This window comes from Tamandua tetradactyla, chromosome 8 (assembly GCF_023851605.1).
Source record: "Tamandua tetradactyla isolate mTamTet1 chromosome 8, mTamTet1.pri, whole genome shotgun sequence".
Taxonomy (NCBI): Eukaryota; Metazoa; Chordata; class Mammalia; order Pilosa; family Myrmecophagidae; genus Tamandua; species Tamandua tetradactyla.
Window position 1 is genome coordinate 79940847 of NC_135334.1, and position 18149 is coordinate 79958995.

The following is an 18149-nucleotide window of genomic DNA, read 5'->3' on the forward strand; positions in this document are numbered from 1 at the left end:
TATTCAATGAATGGATAAACAGGCACAAGGATTACACCTCCTCACGACACTCTCAGGATTGCTACTCTCCCAGCTCAACCGTGTCACTGTTATTTCAGACCCAGCTAAGTACCCTACCGGTTTCATTGCCCCAGACCTGCGGGCAGTCCCAGGACCTCTGGGCCCCGCCCCTCCCACCTCTGGCCCTGCCCCCTGTGCCCCTCCCCTCTCTGGCTACCCCTGGCGATCCCACCCAAGACACCCGCCTTCCCGGATCTTGTAACGGTTCTAACAGCTGGAAGGGCAAGGAGGTGCGGGTGACTCCTTGGCTTCCCTTCGCCCCACTTTGGTTCCTTACTCCCAGGGAGGCTTCCTCCCACCCACTTCCATGAAATCCTAGGAAGATTTCCCACCCCCAGACCGCTCCTTTGACCCTTTCACTCCCTGCCCTCCTCGCCCCTATCCCGAGCGCTGTGCCACGACATCCTTAGCCCGTGTGCGGATAAACGTCGTGGGACTGGGGCTTTGCGGCCTCTAAGTGATGACCTGCTTCTTTTGTTCAGCCACTTCGAGTGACGGTTCCTTGCTGTAACCGAGGTTCTTGGAGTGAGCCCCGTGTGAGTGTGTGTGTGAGCTTATCTCTTCAGGTGATTACACCTAAGTGTACCTATCTCCGTATGGGTGGGTGGCTGAAATTAGGGTGGACCTGTGCCTAGCCCCCAAATCTAAGTTCATCCACTAATGCAACAGGCGCTCGACAATGATACCTCATCAGCAGTTCCGGTTTTCTTCCCTTCCCTTGCCTCCTATACCCCTTCCGTCAGGTGAGGGGACAGGGTACTGGGAGGTGGGAAGGACCTTTGTGTTGGGAGGGTCCCGCCTCCTGTGCTGAGCCAGCTTCTTCACCCGAGTCCTTGGGGGATATTGTAGTGAGGGCTTGAGGGTCTCAGGAAAGGCCCTCTGCTGGTCTGGCTCTGCATTGCAGCTCCACCCATTTCCCTGTCCTAGGTCCCTACCTCTCCTTTACCCCCCCAATCCCACTGATCCCGACCATTCCCTGCCCAGAACTTGAGGGCCCCTTTCTTGCAAGCAGGTGAGGCCCAGAAGCCAGGAGCATGGAACTGGCAGTCAGAGCCTGAAGAGTGGGCTAGGTCAATTCGACAACAATTGAATGTCCAGCTCCTCTTGGTCCCGGAGGAAAAGAGGGTAGGCCCATCTCCTGAAGAGGGATCACCTGATCCTCTTAAGTCTTCACATTCCATATGGGTGCCTGAGGAAGAAGGGCAGCCCTGGAACTGTGAGAGGAAACAGAAGCAGTTCCTGAAGGCAGTGATTGAGGCAGAGCAGCCCACCGTGCTGGAGCTCCTGCTTACTGAGCTCCAAACTCTATTCTCAGGTGTGCTACAGGATGGCAGCCCTGCTGCTTGGCACTACCTGCATGCAGTGTTGGGTCTGCTTCCTCCATATCGTGGGCTGCTCTGCGGCCGCCTTGATTTGCTGCCCTTCCTGGAGCAGCTGTACCGCTGGGCACCTTGGGTCCAGTCCCAGCTCCAGCTGGACCTGCTAGATGCCATAGAACATGCTTTTCCTCCAGATACCTCTTTGTTAGAGAGTTCCTCCCATGCTGACTGCTGTCCACAGAAGCAGAGGTTCCATCATGGCCCCCCAGGCCCAGCCTGTCCTTTTGTACAGGCCCGGTGGGGTGGGCAGAAAGCAGAAGAAGAGTTGGCCACCTGGCTACGACCGTTGACACTACCCGAGCTACAGCACTGCCTGGGCATCGTTGGGGCTGAGATGGCACAAGAAGAAACCCAGTGGTTGGATGGCCTTAGCCTCCTGCCCTTGGCATTGGCGACAGACATCCCTGTACAGTATGAAAGCAGTGGCACTGACAATGCAGAGGAAGAACCTACTGGAAGAGAGACTAGGTAAATGAGGGACCCAGTCTGGGGCTTTGAGCAGAGGAGAAAAAGAAGCCAGATTAGGGCTGCCTCTAGCGTCGCTTGGATGTCTAGGGTAGCTTCCAATTGATTTTAGGAATTACTCACCTCCCTCCAAGCTGAGTTGATCTGAGGCTGTTCCTATCTTTATTTTTGTCTGCAAAATGAATTTCTAATGTGATTAATTTGCACAAAAATAAAAGGCTTGGCAGAAGGTCTCCAGGACTGTCCTCCTAAGCATTCATTCCTTCAAAAATTTTATTGGGTACCAAATTTGTATCAGGAAATGTTAGGTGGTGATGACACAGAAGTGAGCAAGACAGACTCAATCTGTTCCCACAGGTCTCATAGTTTAGTTAAGGATATATTAAATAAATTGATAAAAGTAAAACATAATTATACATTGTGACCAATACTATTAAATAACACTGCCTTCACTGCTTTTCCCCTATCCATTCTTCTGGTGTATGTGTGTGTGGGAGGAGGTATGTAGAGTTAGGTGAAATCATATTAGAGGAGTTTGGGTCTACATCAGAGTTAGCAAGATATCTTGCAGATTAAGAAGGGAAATAAGAGGACATTTTCAAGAAGAGAATGGTCTGTAATGTTAAATGCAATCGAAACAAGAACAATTTTTGTTCATTGAATGATGAGAGCAGTTACGTGGAGCTTTGTGGAAGGAAACCAGATTGTAGTGCATTCAGGAGTGAATAGGAGGTAAAGAAGTGGAAATCATGTTTTACTATTCTTTCATGCAGATTGGCTGTGAAAGGAAGAGAGAGAGAGATAATAGGACAGCAGCTTGAATTGTGATATAGGAATTTTCTTTTTAAGATGGAGAAATGTTGTTATAGCCTTTGAAAAGCAATCCTTGAGATAAGGTGCTCAATAAATATTTGTAGACTAAATATATAAATAGGCTGAGCATAAGGAGAAAATATTAAACAATATCATAAAAAAGGGTAAGGGACCCAGAGCATAGATGGAGAAATTACCCTGGCAGGGAAGAAAGGAAACCCCTTCCTCTCAACTTGGAAGGAGAAATTAAGATGGGAACATGTGCAGATAAGTGTGTGGGAAGGAGACTGAAGTTGAGAGAATTAGTTCATGGCTGAGAACCTCAGTTTTCTCTGAATAGGGAAGGAGACAGAAAAAGGGATGTGTCTGGGGGCTTGACAGGGTGGGGTGGGGAGTGAAGGCTAAGGGGTCTCAAAGAGATAACTGCCTGAGGGCTTGTACTCAGATAGCAAAGTAGTGTCCACAGTTGAGATTGGACACTAGGAATCTACAGAAGAGTCAGTCTTTCTGGATCTATGATCTGAATCTACACAGATCATATAGGACTATAGTCATTGTAGAAATTAATCTTTTGCAGGCACCAGGAATCAAACCCAGGTCTCTGGCAAGGCAGACAAGAACTCTGCCTGCTGAGCCACCGTGGCCCGCCCAGTCATTGAGGAAATTAATCTTTAATAGCAGTTACCAGGATACCTTCATCTAACATCGTCTAAACCCTATTGTTGATATGAACTTCAGAATAAGATTTCATTGTTTCACTAAGTTAACTTGTTCTATTGAGCTAAGTTTAGGTCAGTTAATGATACTAGTATACTTTGACAGGTTAAGTCTATGTTTAACCATCTGAAGGTTTTTTCCGGTGTTCTGAGGTCACCATAACCAAAATTATTAGTTCAGGTAATGAATTTTGTTTTCTTGGATAACTATTTTTTATATTAAATCAATAGATTTAAGCTCCACAGGGTCTTCTCATCATATATTTCCTACCTTTAGCAACATGTATGTAGGAGGAAAGAAGACAGATGGTTGGACTGGTTTGGGGTTGGGATTTGTCAATTAGTGTCATAGAAGGATAAGAAGGTGAGAGTATTGGTATAGGCTGGAGGAAGTTGAATTGATGCATCATGGGGTCCTGGCTGGAAAGGAAAAGATGTGAAGCTAGAGACTGGATGATGAAGGAGGAAGAGCAAGGAAGAGTCACAGGCATGGAGATCATGCAGGATTGGAAAGCAGGTATAATGGGAGCAAAGATATAAAGATCTGGAAAGTTAGGAAGGTTGACAAAGAGGAGAAATCCCGGACTGTGGTTTGTGGGATGATGCTTTGGGAAAATAAAGTCCTCCTATTTCTTGCACACAGTATTAGGTAACACTGATTTCACAGTAATCACAAGCAATGCACAATGATTATTCATTTATCATAAGGGAGAATGGTTTGTGCATGTGTCTATAGTTGCCTGACTGTGTTGCATGAATTGACTGTATTTGCCCAGTATGTGAACATTTGTGAATACTAGATAGTAGGTAGGCTCTGCAGTACCACATCAGGTCCCCTCAGGGATTTGATCTAGCTCCTCCTTTCAGTGGCCAACAGTGGCAAAGCTGTAGCTCCCTGACCTTGCCTGTCTCTTCTCTCCTGATTTTTTATCATATAGGTCTCAGCTTAACTATGAAGTTCCTGAGGAGAAGGCCTCCCAAAAGAGAAGCACTGATTTCTTACCTAAGACTTCCTTCCTGGGTAGCCAGGTGATGAGGATTCTGCGGACAGAGAGATATCTGAAGAAGATTCACTTCCTCTATCTCAATGTAGCTCCGAGCCGGTACTTTAGGTAACAGCTTTTGTTCAGAATGCTTCTCCTACTCTTCCCTGATTTCACCCTATGCTCTCTTCCCTCTTCTCTTCCCTCACATCTGCTGTTCTTGATCCTTTCTCCCCCTACTTCTTCTCCTCTCTCCTCTACTTTCTCTCCCTCTTCTCTTCTCCTATGCTGCCTCCTCCTCTTTGTTACCTTTTGGTCTTGCAAGCCTCTTGTCTTAGTCATACTTCGTTCACTTTTTTCTCTGTCCCCCTCTATTCCAAAATAACAGAAACATTTGGTCAGAGTCTCAGAAGGGAACTCAGTGGTGAATTCTTTCAACTCTAGTACAAGAATCAGATCTCTGTTTAAATCTTTACTGCTCTTAGGAACTTTGAGGCTCCTAAGTCAGCCTTTAGACTGACCCAAAATTTGCTTTCTAGATCTAGTTTTATCTGAAGCTATAAAACAAGTCTCCTTCCACATGGCTAAAGAGACATTTGTTCACTTTTACCTATTTGATCGAAATAATACCTATTATTTAAAACTCTGTTCAAGTTCCATCTCTTCCCAGAAATAATAGTAATAATGACACTAAGTTTTTCTTCAACAAAGCATTGTGTTAACACTTGACTTATATTCTCATTTAATCTTCACCTACCAAGTTACTAGTATTCTTCCCATATGTGAGATAAGTATAATGGTGCATGGAAAGGCTAAGTAACTCATCCAAGCCACCTAGTAAGTAATAGAACCAGGACCCAAGCCTAGGACTAACTCAAAAGTCCATACTCTTAAGCATTACTTAATACACCCTCACAGACAGATTTATTTCCTGTATTCACCAATCTCTTTCTTCTAAATTTAGGTAGCCCTAGTGATATGTACCATTCATTTCCTGATAAATTCATTTAAAAAAACCACTCACCAAGAGTATTGTGTCAGTTATTAAGTGATCATTTCTTCTTCTAATTCTACTTTTCTCTCACTGCTTTGTGATACTGGGGCTGTGTCTCCGCAAACTACATTTCTCCTTTTTCAGTTGGTCTCAGATTGCATTACTTGTAGGTATTAGAAGGAGACTGGGCAGCAGGATAAGAAGAGAAGGAAATTGCTCCTTCTTGCTTGCTTGCTCTTCCTGTCAGCATTGCCCCAGGAACCATCCTTCACCCTGGCAGCAGCAGGCATCTTCCAAAATCAGTCTCTTCCTGGCCCAGAGAGGTACAACTGGGTGACACTCTCCCATCAGCATTTTAAGTCCCAGCTCTACAAGAGTCCTCCTCCAAACTTCTTAGGTACTAGTAGCAGCTAGGCAATCTTCCTCATTGGAAAACTGAGTCCCAACTCTACAAGCCCCTCCTCTAAGCTCAAAGCTTCTGATCACTCAAACCTCTTCCCTTTATTCCTCTAGTTCTAGGGCTAGTATCCATTTCCTGCAGTTACTATGTCTGTTTTAACCTTTTTTTTTTTTTTGCTTTTTTGGTCCTCTGACACCTTTTAAAAATCTTTTTATTCTATTGAATTCACTTTGCTGAATGACCTAGAGTGATTTCTGTTGTCCTCATTGGACCCTCATTACTTGGTATCATGAGTGGTCCCAGGAAACAGACTCTCAAATATGAGATTCTGATATTGGTTTGGTCATGTTCTTGACCTTGAACAGTGCTGAGCTCCTAGCTAATGGAAAAGAACTTACTAGTAATCCATAGCATGTAGTGGCATGTTCTTGCATCACAATTAAATTATTACTTGTGTTTGAATGTGATGAAGTACCTACAGAGATACAGTGAGAGCTATACTGATTGTTATGATAGAAATAATAGTGATGGTAAGAATGTGGGGTGGAAAGCTTCTAAGCATAGTGGAAAGTTTTAAACTATCAACTTAGTCACAATCAGAGAAGCAGCACAATCTAACATAATTAGATACATAAAGGGACAAAAGACTATGAACAAGTAAACTAAAAAAACAGTGAATGGTTACAGCGCCTTAATTTGCCAAAGAAAGAAACTCAATGAAGGGTTTCAAACCAGTAGATTCCTGTAGAAGTAGCATGCATGTCAATTTTATTGTTTATACCTGAAAGGCTGAGAGGAGGAACAGAGCTTTGAGACTCAGAGCTAAGGGAGCATCAGTTATAGTTCAAGGCCCCCACCAAGGAAGGAGGTGTATTTCTCCTACATTGTCACCATTCAAGGTCCCAACTCAAAGTCTGGGGGATTTAATTCATGTGTTCTCTAATTTCTTTATAGAGATATTTTTCATATTTTATCCAGATATTTTGTTCAATTTTTCTGGTTTTTCTCAAGTGGAAGTGTTGGTCAAAATCTCTACAGCACAATCATCAGAAGTAGAAACTTGTCATTGGTTGTTTTGTTTGTTTATTTTTGCCAGGTAACAGTATTTTAACTGTGTTTGAATTTATCATCTTTTTTGTTTTTATTCTGGATTTTTTATTCAGACTTAGGAAAGAATTTATTCCCCCACCCCCTTAGATTCTTTGCTCATGGTCACCTCCCCATCCTCACCATCCCATTAAAATTGTACTCCTTCCTCCCTGGCACTGCCAGTCTTCCTTTTCTTGCTTTTTCCTCCCTCTCATTTATTATATTTATTGTCTTTCTCTTCCAGTAACATAAGAGCTCTATCAAGGAAGAGATTTTTCTTTTGTTCAGTGATATATCCTCAGGGCTTAGAACAGTCTGGCATATATTTTAGTTTCCTAGGCAGCTTAGCAAGCATCATGAAATGGGTTATCTTAAACAATCAGAATTTATTAGCTTACAGTTTTGAGGCCAGGAAAATGACCAAATCAAGGCATCCTCAAAGCAATGCTTTCTTCTGAAGATGAACTGCCAGTGATCCTTAGCTCCTCTGTCACAAGGCAAGGCACATGGTGGCATCTTCTGGTCTGTCCCTTCTCTTCTGGGTTTCATTGATTTAAGCTTCTTGCTGCCATGGCTTCCTTTCTTTTTGTATTCATTGTGTTTATAAAGGACTCCAGTAACAGGATTAAGACCCATTCTGAATGATGTGGGTCATCCCTTAACTGAAGTAGCCTCATCAGAAGGTCCTACTTAAAATGGGTTAACACACACAGATATGGATTAAATTTAAGAACATATTTTTCTGGGGTACATGCAGCCTCAACATTGCAGCGTAGAATAGAAACCCTAAGATTTATTGAATAAATGAGTTAATTAACGGGAGGAGGAACAGATTTGGAGAATTTAGGTGATGAGTCCAGTATAGACTTGCTGGGTCTCAGCCATATGCAAAACACAGAGTTTGAAATGTTTTGGAAGCATCTGAATATGTGGGTATGGGACTTAGGAAGATTTTGGCTTGTCCTGTTTATTCTCTGGCATCACTTACTACTCTAATAGCCTCTGAATCCTTTGAGGTTAAGGACTACATAAGAGTCACCTTTATGTCCTCATCTCCAATCACAATACTTTGATGGTTAGTGGTGGTGGTGGTGGTAGACTTGAAATATGGTTTAACTAAACTCCATGAACTCAGGGACTGGGTTTTTCTTATTCACTACTACATTCTGATTGCCTGACACAGTGTTTGATCTTAACTAACATTTGTGGAATGAATGACAGGCCCCCAAAGGAGAGTGGCCAATGGGAGTGAGGCGAGTGCTCCCTAACTCCTGACTGTCCAGAAAGAGCAGCCTTCATTAAGTGTCACAGGAAAGGAATACCCACTGGGGAGAATAGGGACAAATAAAAATAGGCAGCTATCCTGTAGGAAGCTAATTGGCCATGTGGTTGCAGAATGGGGCTTGAGTCAGGCAGATTTGGTTTTAAGGTGTGTGTTCTTCCCTTAACCACCATGTGATCTTTTTTCTTTTAAAGGGATTTAATTAAATACTTTGATTCCTCACTACTTGACAACTACATTTTCTTACTCAGCACTGGATGGCACTGAAGTGAAAACATCTTTCATGGTTCTCTGCTTCCCTTTAATTTAGTTCCTGCTCAAGTCCTACCTCCACAAAAATGTGAGAGAGATGAAGATGCAAGTTCTGTTGAGAAGATTCCAACCGCAAATATTTCACTGCATTGACTTATTTCATAACAGCTGTTCCATCCTTCTGTAGTAAATTATTGTTCTACAAATGAGGGTAACAGTGCCCTCACTGCCATTATTGCTAATTTTTATATCCAATTAGCTATATAGAAATGGTATTAAGTGTGGAATGTGGATGCATTTTGCCAAACATGAGAGAGCACAAATTCTTAGGATTTTAAGATGGCTATTGTCTAGGTCTCTAGTTTGCAGTTTTCCTCTCTTTTTTTTTTGCCTGTTTCTAGTCTTTTAGGCTCCCTGTGATTTTCTCTATTCTCATTTACTCCAAACAGCAATTCCCTGTTTGGAATTGCTATTTCAGTACCTAGGGCTATAAATCTTTTATCATTTCAAAGGTGCACATTTTTTCATATTTCAACATCTCTGAAATTGTGATATACAAATTGGTGAAGTATTATACTGACAATTTTTTTCTTAGTATTTCATAAATTAATGATGCAGTTTGCAATTGATGACATCTTAGGTTTGTTAAGATATAATCTGTCTGGGTTTGGAGACATGAACTTTTTGGAAACAACTAGGTGTTTTTTTTCTTTCTTCTTCTCTATCTTTGGCTTCAATTTCTGCTTAATAATATTTTTTCCATCTTCTTGTTTGAAGATTATTATCCTCTCTTCTCTTCCTCTTCCTTCCTACCTTCCTTCCCTTCCCTTCCTTCCTTTCCCTTCCCTTCTCTTCCCTTTCCTTTCTTTTCCTTCCTGGACTCTGTAGAAGTACCCAAGGCTTCCACTGATCAGAGTTCTTTGATATAGGCCCTACAGCTTGATGATCGTGCCACCAAACAAGGTGAATCCTGAGCACTACATCTTCTCTCCCTTTGGGATCCTTCATGTACATCCTGTAGAGGGCAGTGAGACAATAATGCTGGGTTCCTGGCATCGCCACTCTGTTCTCTGGCAACAGCTCCAGTTCATTCCATTCTTTAAGTATTACCTCTTACGCAAGGCCTTTACCTGGTAAGTGGTATGGGTATGGGATTTGGGGACAAATGGATGAGAGCAACAACATGTTGTCACTGGCCTCTAATCTGTAGTTGGAAGAAGAGTGTGAAGTTGCAGGGGCTGCATCGGCATCGAACTTTCTTAGGGAATCATCTGCTCTTGGCTGTGCCCCACTTTGGAGCTGGTCTGCTCCATATTAGCAGGTAAGAGTTTTTTCCTTTCTTTTTTTTTTTATTTTTTCTTAATTGACAAGCCAAAACGACATGCAGACATGAACATCCTTAACGTACAAGCATTCCATACATAGTGTACCATCAATGACTCACAGTATTATCACATAGTAGTATATTCATTACCATGCCATTTTTTAGAACATTTGCATAACTCCAGCAAAAGAAATAAACAGAAAAAATAAAAAACTCATACATACCATACCTCTTACCCCCCCTCTCATTGATCACTGATATTTCCATCTACCCAATATATTTTAACCTTTATTCCCCTTATTTTTTTTTCTGTATATACTATACCCCTTACTACTCCCTTTCATTGATCACTAATATTTCAATCCACTCAGTTTGTTTTAACATTTGTTCCCCCTATTATTTATTTATTTTTAATCCATATATTTTACTCATCTGTTCATACCATAGGTAAAAAGAGTATCAGATACAAGTTTTTCACAAACACACAGTCACATTGTGAAAGCTGTATCATTACACATTCATCTTCAAGAAACATGGCTACTGGAACACAGCTCTAGTTTCAGGCACTTCTCTCTAGCCTCTCTAATACACCTTAAATGAAAAAAAAGGTATATCTATATGTTCTAGTTTGCTAGCTGTCTGAATACAATATACTAGAAATGGAATGGCTTTTAAAAAGGGGATTTAATAAGTTGCTAGTTTACAGTTCTAAGGCTGAGAAAATGTCCCAATTAAAGCAAGTCTATAGAAATGTCGAATCAAAGGCATCCAGAGAAAGATACCTTGGTTCAAGAAGGCTGATGAAGTTCAAGGCTTCTCTCTCAAGTGAGAAGGCACATGGCGAACATAGGGCTTCTCTCTCAGCTGAAAGGGCATGTGGCGAATAGGGCATCATCTGCTAGCTTTCTCTCCTGGCTTCCAATTTCATGAAGCTCCCCAGGAGGCGTTTTCCTTTTTCATCTCCAAAAGTCGCTGGCTGTGGACTCTCTGCTTCGTGGTGCTGCAGCATTCTCTGCTCTCTCCAAATCTTTTATTCTCCAAAATTTTTCCTCTTTTGTAGGACTCCAGAAACTTATCAAGACCCACCCAAATGGGTTGAGACATGTCATCACCTAATCCAGCTTAACAACCACTCTTGATAAAATCACATCCCCAGGGAGATGATTTGATTATAGTTTCAAACATACAGTATTGAATAGGAATTATTCTACCTTTATGAAATGGGATTTTGATTAAAACATGGATTTTCTAGGGGACATACATACTTTCAAACCAGCACACTATATAATGCATAAGAATAACCTCCAGGATAACCTTTCAACTCTGTTTGAAATCTCTCAGCCACTGACATTTTTGTCTCATTTCTCTCTTCCCTCTTTCAATTAGGAAGGTTTTCTCAATCCCTTAATGCTGAGTCCCAGCTCATTGTAGGATTTCTGTCTCACGTTGCCAGGGAGGTTTACAACCCTGGGAATCAGGTCCCATGAAGAGAGGGGGAAGGCAGTGAGTTTGCTTGCTGTGTTGGTTAAGAGAGAGGCCACATCTGAGCAACAAAAGAGGTTCTCTGGGAGTGACTCTTAGGCCTAATTTCAAGTAGGCTTAGCCTATCCTTTGTGGGGGTAAGTTTCATATGAACAAACCCCAAGATTCAGGGCTCAGCCTATTGATTTGGTTGTCCCCACTGCTTGCGAGAATTATCAGGAATTCTCCAGATGGGGAAGTTGAATTTTCCCCCTTTTTTACCATTTCTCCAAGCAATACACTGAGCAGTACATCTTCTCTCTGGTATTTATCAGGGCATCACTCTGGACAAACCTTCAAAATCTCATGCCTTATTCAAGGTTCCATGTACTTACAATGTTCAATTAACCTGTCCATATAAATTACATTAGGAAATGCACTAGTCAAAATATAAATTTTGTACCAAATAAACATTTTCTGCTTTAGTCTCACTCAGATGTTGAAGTTATAAGATATGAATGACCATCTATTTTCAACACCCTGCAATATCGACATTCTTTTGTTTTTCGTCATGCAAAACATTTTTTAATTTGCACATTTAGTCACTATCATTGTACACTCTAGGCATTACTAGATTGTACCATTTCAGCCTTTATCATATATCTTTCCTTCTGGTTTCATATGTTCACCCAGCCCTCCTCCCTCTATCATTTTCACATTCTGTTTCATTCAGCATACTTAAATTATTGTGCTACAATCAGGTAGTATTATGCTATCCATTTCTGAATTTTTACAATCAGTCCTGTTACACAATCTGCATCCCTTGAGCTCTAATTACCCAGTATCTACCCTATTTCTATCTCCTGATGACCTCTGCTCTTTTTTTTTTTTTGGATTTGATTCTTTTTTAAAAAACATTTTTATTGTATAATGTAACATATGTACAAAGCAAAGAAAGAAAAAAGCAACGGTTTTCAAAACACTCTTCAACAAGTAATTACAGGACAGATTCCAGTGGATGACCTTTGTTCTTAATTGAAATTTTCCAATTTCATTCATTAATGTCAGCCCATATCAATGAGACCATACAGAATTTGTCCTCTTGTTTCTGGCTAATCTCACTCAGCATAATATCCTCAAAGTCCAGCCACATTGTTACATGCTTCATGACTTTATTCGGTCTTACAGCTGCGTAATATTCCATTGTATATATATACCACAGCTTGTTTAGCTACTCATCTGTTGATGGATATTTTGGCTGTTTTCATCTCTTGGCAATTGTAAATAATGCTGCTATAAACACTGGTGTACAAATGTCCATTTGTGTCCTTGCCCTCATGTCCTCTGAATAGAAGCCCAGCAATGGTATTGCAAGATCATATGGCAATTCTATACTTAGCTTCCTGAGGAACTGCCAAACTGGTTTCCACAGTGGTTGTACCATTTGGCATTCCCACCAACAGTGGATAAGTGTGCCTCTTTTTCCACATCCTTTCCAGCACTTGTCATTTTCTGATTTATTGATAATGGCCATCGTCGTGGGTGTGAGATGATATCTCATTGTGGTTTTGATTTTCATTTCCTTAATAGCCATGGAAGTTGAGCATCTTTCCATGTGACTTTTAGCCATTTGTATTTCCTCTTCTGAGAAGTGTCTGTTCAAGTCTTTTGCCCATTTTGTAATTCGGTTGTCTGTTTTTCTGTTCTTGAGTTGAACAATCTCTTTATATATTCTGGATACTAGACCTTTATCTGATATGTCATTTCCAAATATTGTCTTCCATTATGTAGGCTGTCTTTTTATTTCCTTGACAAAGTTCTCCGATGTACAAAAGTGTTTAATTTTGAGGAGTTTCCATTTATTTATTTATTTCTTCAGTGCTCATGCTTTGGTTGTATAATCTAGGAAACCGCCTCCTATTACAAATTTTATGATATATTTCCCTACATTGTCTTCTAAAAGTTTTATGGTCTTAGATCTAATGTTTAGGTTTTTGATCCGTTTTGAATTAATTTTTGTATAGGGTGTTGTCATGGTTAAGTTCATGTGTCAACTTGGCCAGGTGGTGATACCTGTTTGTCTGGTTGGGCAAGTGCTAGCCTGTCTGTTGCTATGAAGACATTTCATACAATTAAATCACAATCGTGTCGGCTGCATCCACAGCTGATTCCATTTGTAATCAGCCAAGGGGAGTGTCTTCTGCAATGAGTGATGCTTAATCTAATCACTCGAAGCCTTTTAAGGAGGATTCAGGAGACAGGCTCTCTTCCTGCTTCAGGCAGTGAGCCTCTCCTGTGGGGTTCTTCCAGACCCTCCATCAGAGCCGTCAGCTTCACAGCCTGTCCTTCGAATTTTGGACTCTATGATCCCACAGTTACATGAAACACTTTTATAAATTTTATTTCTGCAAATATTTCCTGCTGATTCTGTTTCTCTAGAGAACCCTGACTGTTAAAGTTTGGTACCAGGAGTAGTTCTTAAGAAATAGAATCTTAAAAATGGGTTTTCCCAATTGGTTTTCTACTCTGACTGGACTCAAAGGCACTAAAGACTCTGATTCCCATAATCAGATTGATACTGTCAATCCATGGGGTGAGTTGGCAAAAGAGATAGTCAAAATATCAACATTCGATTCTTCTAATGCTTCACTTCTACAAAGCCAGACTCTGGATGATAATGTTTTTGACATCTTTATAGAGTTTTGTGGAAATAGTAGGTATAGAGATGTTGGTGGGTTGTTGTTAGACACACTGTATACATTAATGAGTGAAAGGGATGGGCTTAAGGCTTCAAATAAGAAGCTTATGCACCGTCTGACATTTGTAAACATTTCTATGAGTGTTCTGAAGGAAAATTTTATTTCCTATAGTTGCAGACTTGAGATCTCCAAAAGTCAAACTCAGAATCTTATTGCTAGAGTTGCAACTTTACAATGTAAACTGAAATCTCAATCTTGCATGGTGTCTGCTATTAAAGTGAGGGCATTGATTGTAAAGGAATGGGACCCTGAAAAATGGGATGGTGACATACAGGTTGGTAATAATGTCAGTGGAGAGGTTGAGACCCTAGGTCGTGCTAAGTCTTCTTTAGATAACGCCGTAATAGTCTGCCCTGAGGACATATCCGCCCCACCTCTAGCCTGCCCTGAGGACATAGCCGCCCCACCTCCAGCCTGCCCTGAGGAGCTGGCCACACAACCTCTACCTGAAGGGATTAGCCCTAGAGTGATTACTCCTGTTTACCAAATGAAACTGCAAATGAATGCTCTGAAGCAAATGACTTGGAAGATACTTCTAATTCTTTTCATGACCCACCCACACCACCCCGCATTTCTTCCAGAACTATAACTAGACTGAAGTCCCAACAGACCTCTAAAGGTGAGGTACAAAATATCCATTATACTCCAAAAGAACTGTGTGAGTTTTCCAATTTATATAGACAGAAGTCAGGTGAATATGTGTGGCAATAGATTTTAAGGGTGTGGGATAATGGTGAGAGGAATATAAAATGGGATCAGTCTGAATTTATTGATATGGACCCAGTAAGCAGAGATTCTGCATTCAATGTTATAGCTCGAGGGATGAGAAAAGGCATTAACAGTTTGTTTGAATGGGTGACTGAAACATGGATCAAAAGGTGACCAACATTACCTGAGATTGAAATGCCAGAACTGCCCTGGTATAATGTAGATGAGGGGATCCAGAGGCTTAGAGAAATTGGAATGTTAGAGTGGATTTATCATGCAAGGCCTGCTCTTATACCCAGGAATGTTCAGAGGATGCACTTTTTACTAGAACAGTGAGAAATAAATTTGTGAGACTAGTGCCCTCATCTCTGAAGACCTCTGTAGTTGCCCTTCCCTGTAGGTCAGTTATTACTGTGGGAACTGCTATAACTGGGCTGGAATCCTTAAGCATAATGGGGATGACCAGATCCTGAGTTGGCAGAAGTCAGATGGCAGCACTTAATCGACAAAGACAGGGTAGATGTGGCTACTATAATAGAAAGCAAACTCAAAGCAGGAGTCAAAATAATCTGACTCACAGAGATTTGTGGCATTGGCTAGTAAATCATGGGGCACCTAGAAATACAATACATGGGCAGTCTACTAAATTCTTGTTTGAGCTGTATAAACAAAAGAGTTCTAGGTCAAGTGAACAGAAGTCTAACTTGAATTACAAAAACAGAGTCATTGCCCCTTAATCGATTTCCAGACTTGAGACAGTTTACAGACTCAGAGCCCATTGAATGAAGAAGAGGCCAGGTCCTTTTAGGGGAGAACCCTGTTACACTGCCACAAATCTATACTGTTGATCTCCCTCTAAACCTTCCCCAAGGGGACTGACGGCCTTTTACCAGGGTAACTGTGCATTGGGGAAAAGGAAATGATCAGATATTTCGGGGATTATTAGACACTGGTTCAGAAGTGACATTAATTCCAGTGGACCCAAAACATCACTCTGGTCCACCAGTCAGAGTGGGGGCTTATGGAGATCAGATGATTGATGGAGTTTTAGTTCAGGTCCATCTCACTGTGGGCCCAGTGTGCCCCAGGACACATTCTGTGGTTATTTCCCCAGTTCCAAAATGCATAATTGGAATAGATGTACTGAGCAACTGGCAGAATCCCCACATTGGCTCTCTAAACCTTGGAGTGAGGGCTATTATGGTGGGAAAGGCCAAGTGGAAGTGATTAGAACTGCCCCTACCTAGCAAAATAGTAAATCAGAAGCAAATCCGGATTCCTGGAGGGATTGCAGAGGTTACTGCCACTCTTAAGGACTTGGAGGATGCAGGGGTGTTGATTCCCACCACATCTCCATTCAACTCTCCTGTTTGCCTGTGGAGAAAATAGATAGATCTTGGAGGATGACAGTGGATTATCATAAGCTCAACCAAGTGGTAAATCCAATTGCAGCTGTTGTTCTGGATGTGGTATCATTGCTTGAGCAAATTAATACATCCCCTGGTATCTGGTATGCAGCTATTGATCTGGCAAATGCTTTTTTCTCAATAGCTGTTCATAAGGACCACCAGAAACAGTTTGTTTTCAGCTGGCAAGGTCAGCAATATACTTTCACTGTCCTATCTCAGGGGTATATAAACTTTCCAGCCCTAAGTCATAATCTTGTCCGCAGGGCCCTTGATCTTTCTCCCACAAGACATGACAGTGGTCCATTATATTGATGATGTCATGTTGATTGAACCTAGTGAGCAAGAAGTAGCAACTGCTCTAGGCTTATTGGTAAAGCATTTGCATGTCAGAGGATGGGAGATAAATCCAGCAAAAATACACGGGACTTCCACCTCAGTGAAATGTCTAGGTGTCCAGTGGTGTGGGGCATGTTGAGGTATCCCTTCTAAGATGAAGGGTAAGTTGCTGCATCTGGCCCCTCCTACATCCAAAAAAGAGGCACAATGACTCTTTGGATTTTGGGGAAAACATATTCCTCATTTTGGTGTGCTGCTCTGGCCCATTTATTGAGTAACTAGAAAATCTTCTAATTTTGAGTGGGGACCTAAACAAGAGGAGGCTCTGTAACAAGTTCAGTCTGCTGTTCTAGCTGCTCTGCCATTTGAACCATATGATCCAGTAGATCCAATGGTGCTGGAAGTGTCAGTGGCAAATAGAGATGCTGTCTGGAGCCTTTGGCAGGTCCCTATAGGAGAATCACAACGCAGACCCTTAGGATTTTGGAGCAAAGCCTTACCATCTGCTGCAGATAACTACTCTCCTTTTGAGAAATAGTTTTTGGCCTGTTGCTGGCCCTGAGTAGAGACTGAATGCTTAACCATGGGCCACCAAGTTACCATGAGAACTGAGTTGCTTATCATGAGCTGGGTGTTGTCTGACCCACCAAGCTATAAAGTTGAGTGTGTGGAGCAGCACTCCATCATAAAATGAAAATGGTATATACGAGATAGGTCCAGAGCAGGTCCTGAAGGTACAAGCAAGTTGCATGAGGAAGTGGTCCGAATGCTCATGGTCTGCACTTCTGCCACATTACCTTCTCTTCAAGAGCTATGGCCTCTTGAGGAGTTCCTTACAGTGACTTGACTGAGGAAGAGAAAACTCAGGCCTAGTTTACACATGATTCAGCTCAATATGCAGGTACTCCCGAAAGTGGACAGCTGCAACACTCCAACCCCTTTATGGGATGTCCTTGAAGGACAGTGGTGAGGGGAAATCCTCCCAGTGGGCAGAACTTTTGAGAAGTGCACCTGGTTGTTCATTTTGCTTGGAAGGAGAACTGGCCAGAGGTGCATTTGTATACTGACTCATGGGCTGTTGCTAATGGTTTGATTGGATGGTCAGCATCTTGGAAAGACCATAATTGGAAAATTAGTGACAAAGAGGCCTGGGTAAGAGGTATGTGGATAGAACTTTCTAAGTGAGCTAAAAACATGAAGATATTTGTGCCCTGTGTGAATGTACACCAGAGGGTGACTTCAGCAGAGGAAGGTTTTAATAGTCAAGTGGATAAGATGACCCATTCTGTGGATACCAGTCAGACACTTTCCCCAGCAACTTCTGTCATTGCCCAATGGTCATGGTGGTAGGGATGGAGTTTATTCATGGGCTCAGTAACATGGACTTCCACTCACCAAGGCTGAACTGGCTACAACATTTGCTGAGTGTCCAATCTGCCAGCAGCAGAGACCCACACTCAGCCCCCGATATGGCACCATTCCCTGAGGTATCCAGCCGGCTACATCATGACAGGTTGGTTACATTGGACCATACCTTTATGGAGGGGGGCAATGATTTATTTTAACTGGAATAGACACATACTCTGAATATTTGTTTGCTTTCCCTGCATATAATGCTTCTGCCAGGACTACCATCTGTGAACTTACAGAATGCCTTATCTATCATCATGGTATGCCACACAGTATTGCTTCTGGTCAAGGAACACACTTCATAGCAAA

General features: G+C 41.9%; 1 protein-coding gene across 22 annotated transcripts in view; it reads left to right on the plus strand.

The window, feature by feature from the left end:
- The first annotated feature begins 211 nt into the window (after nt 1–211).
- The window catches only part of DNHD1 (dynein heavy chain domain 1), an 88045-nt gene continuing 70107 nt past the window's right edge, over nt 212–18149 (plus strand). For 15 of the 22 annotated variants that reach the window (XR_013156780.1, XR_013156781.1, XR_013156782.1 and 12 more), the window contains exons 1-6: nt 299–626; nt 730–803; nt 1073–1907; nt 4372–4545; nt 9363–9566; nt 9644–9754. Coding sequence is in view for 16 of the 22 variants with exons in the window: in XM_077113805.1 (XP_076969920.1) it covers nt 740–803; nt 1073–1907; nt 4372–4545; nt 9363–9566; nt 9644–9754 (1388 nt within the window). In the remaining 6 variants the exon portion in view is untranslated. The other 7 variants (XM_077113806.1, XM_077113808.1, XM_077113811.1 and 4 more) reach the window with 7 other exon arrangements.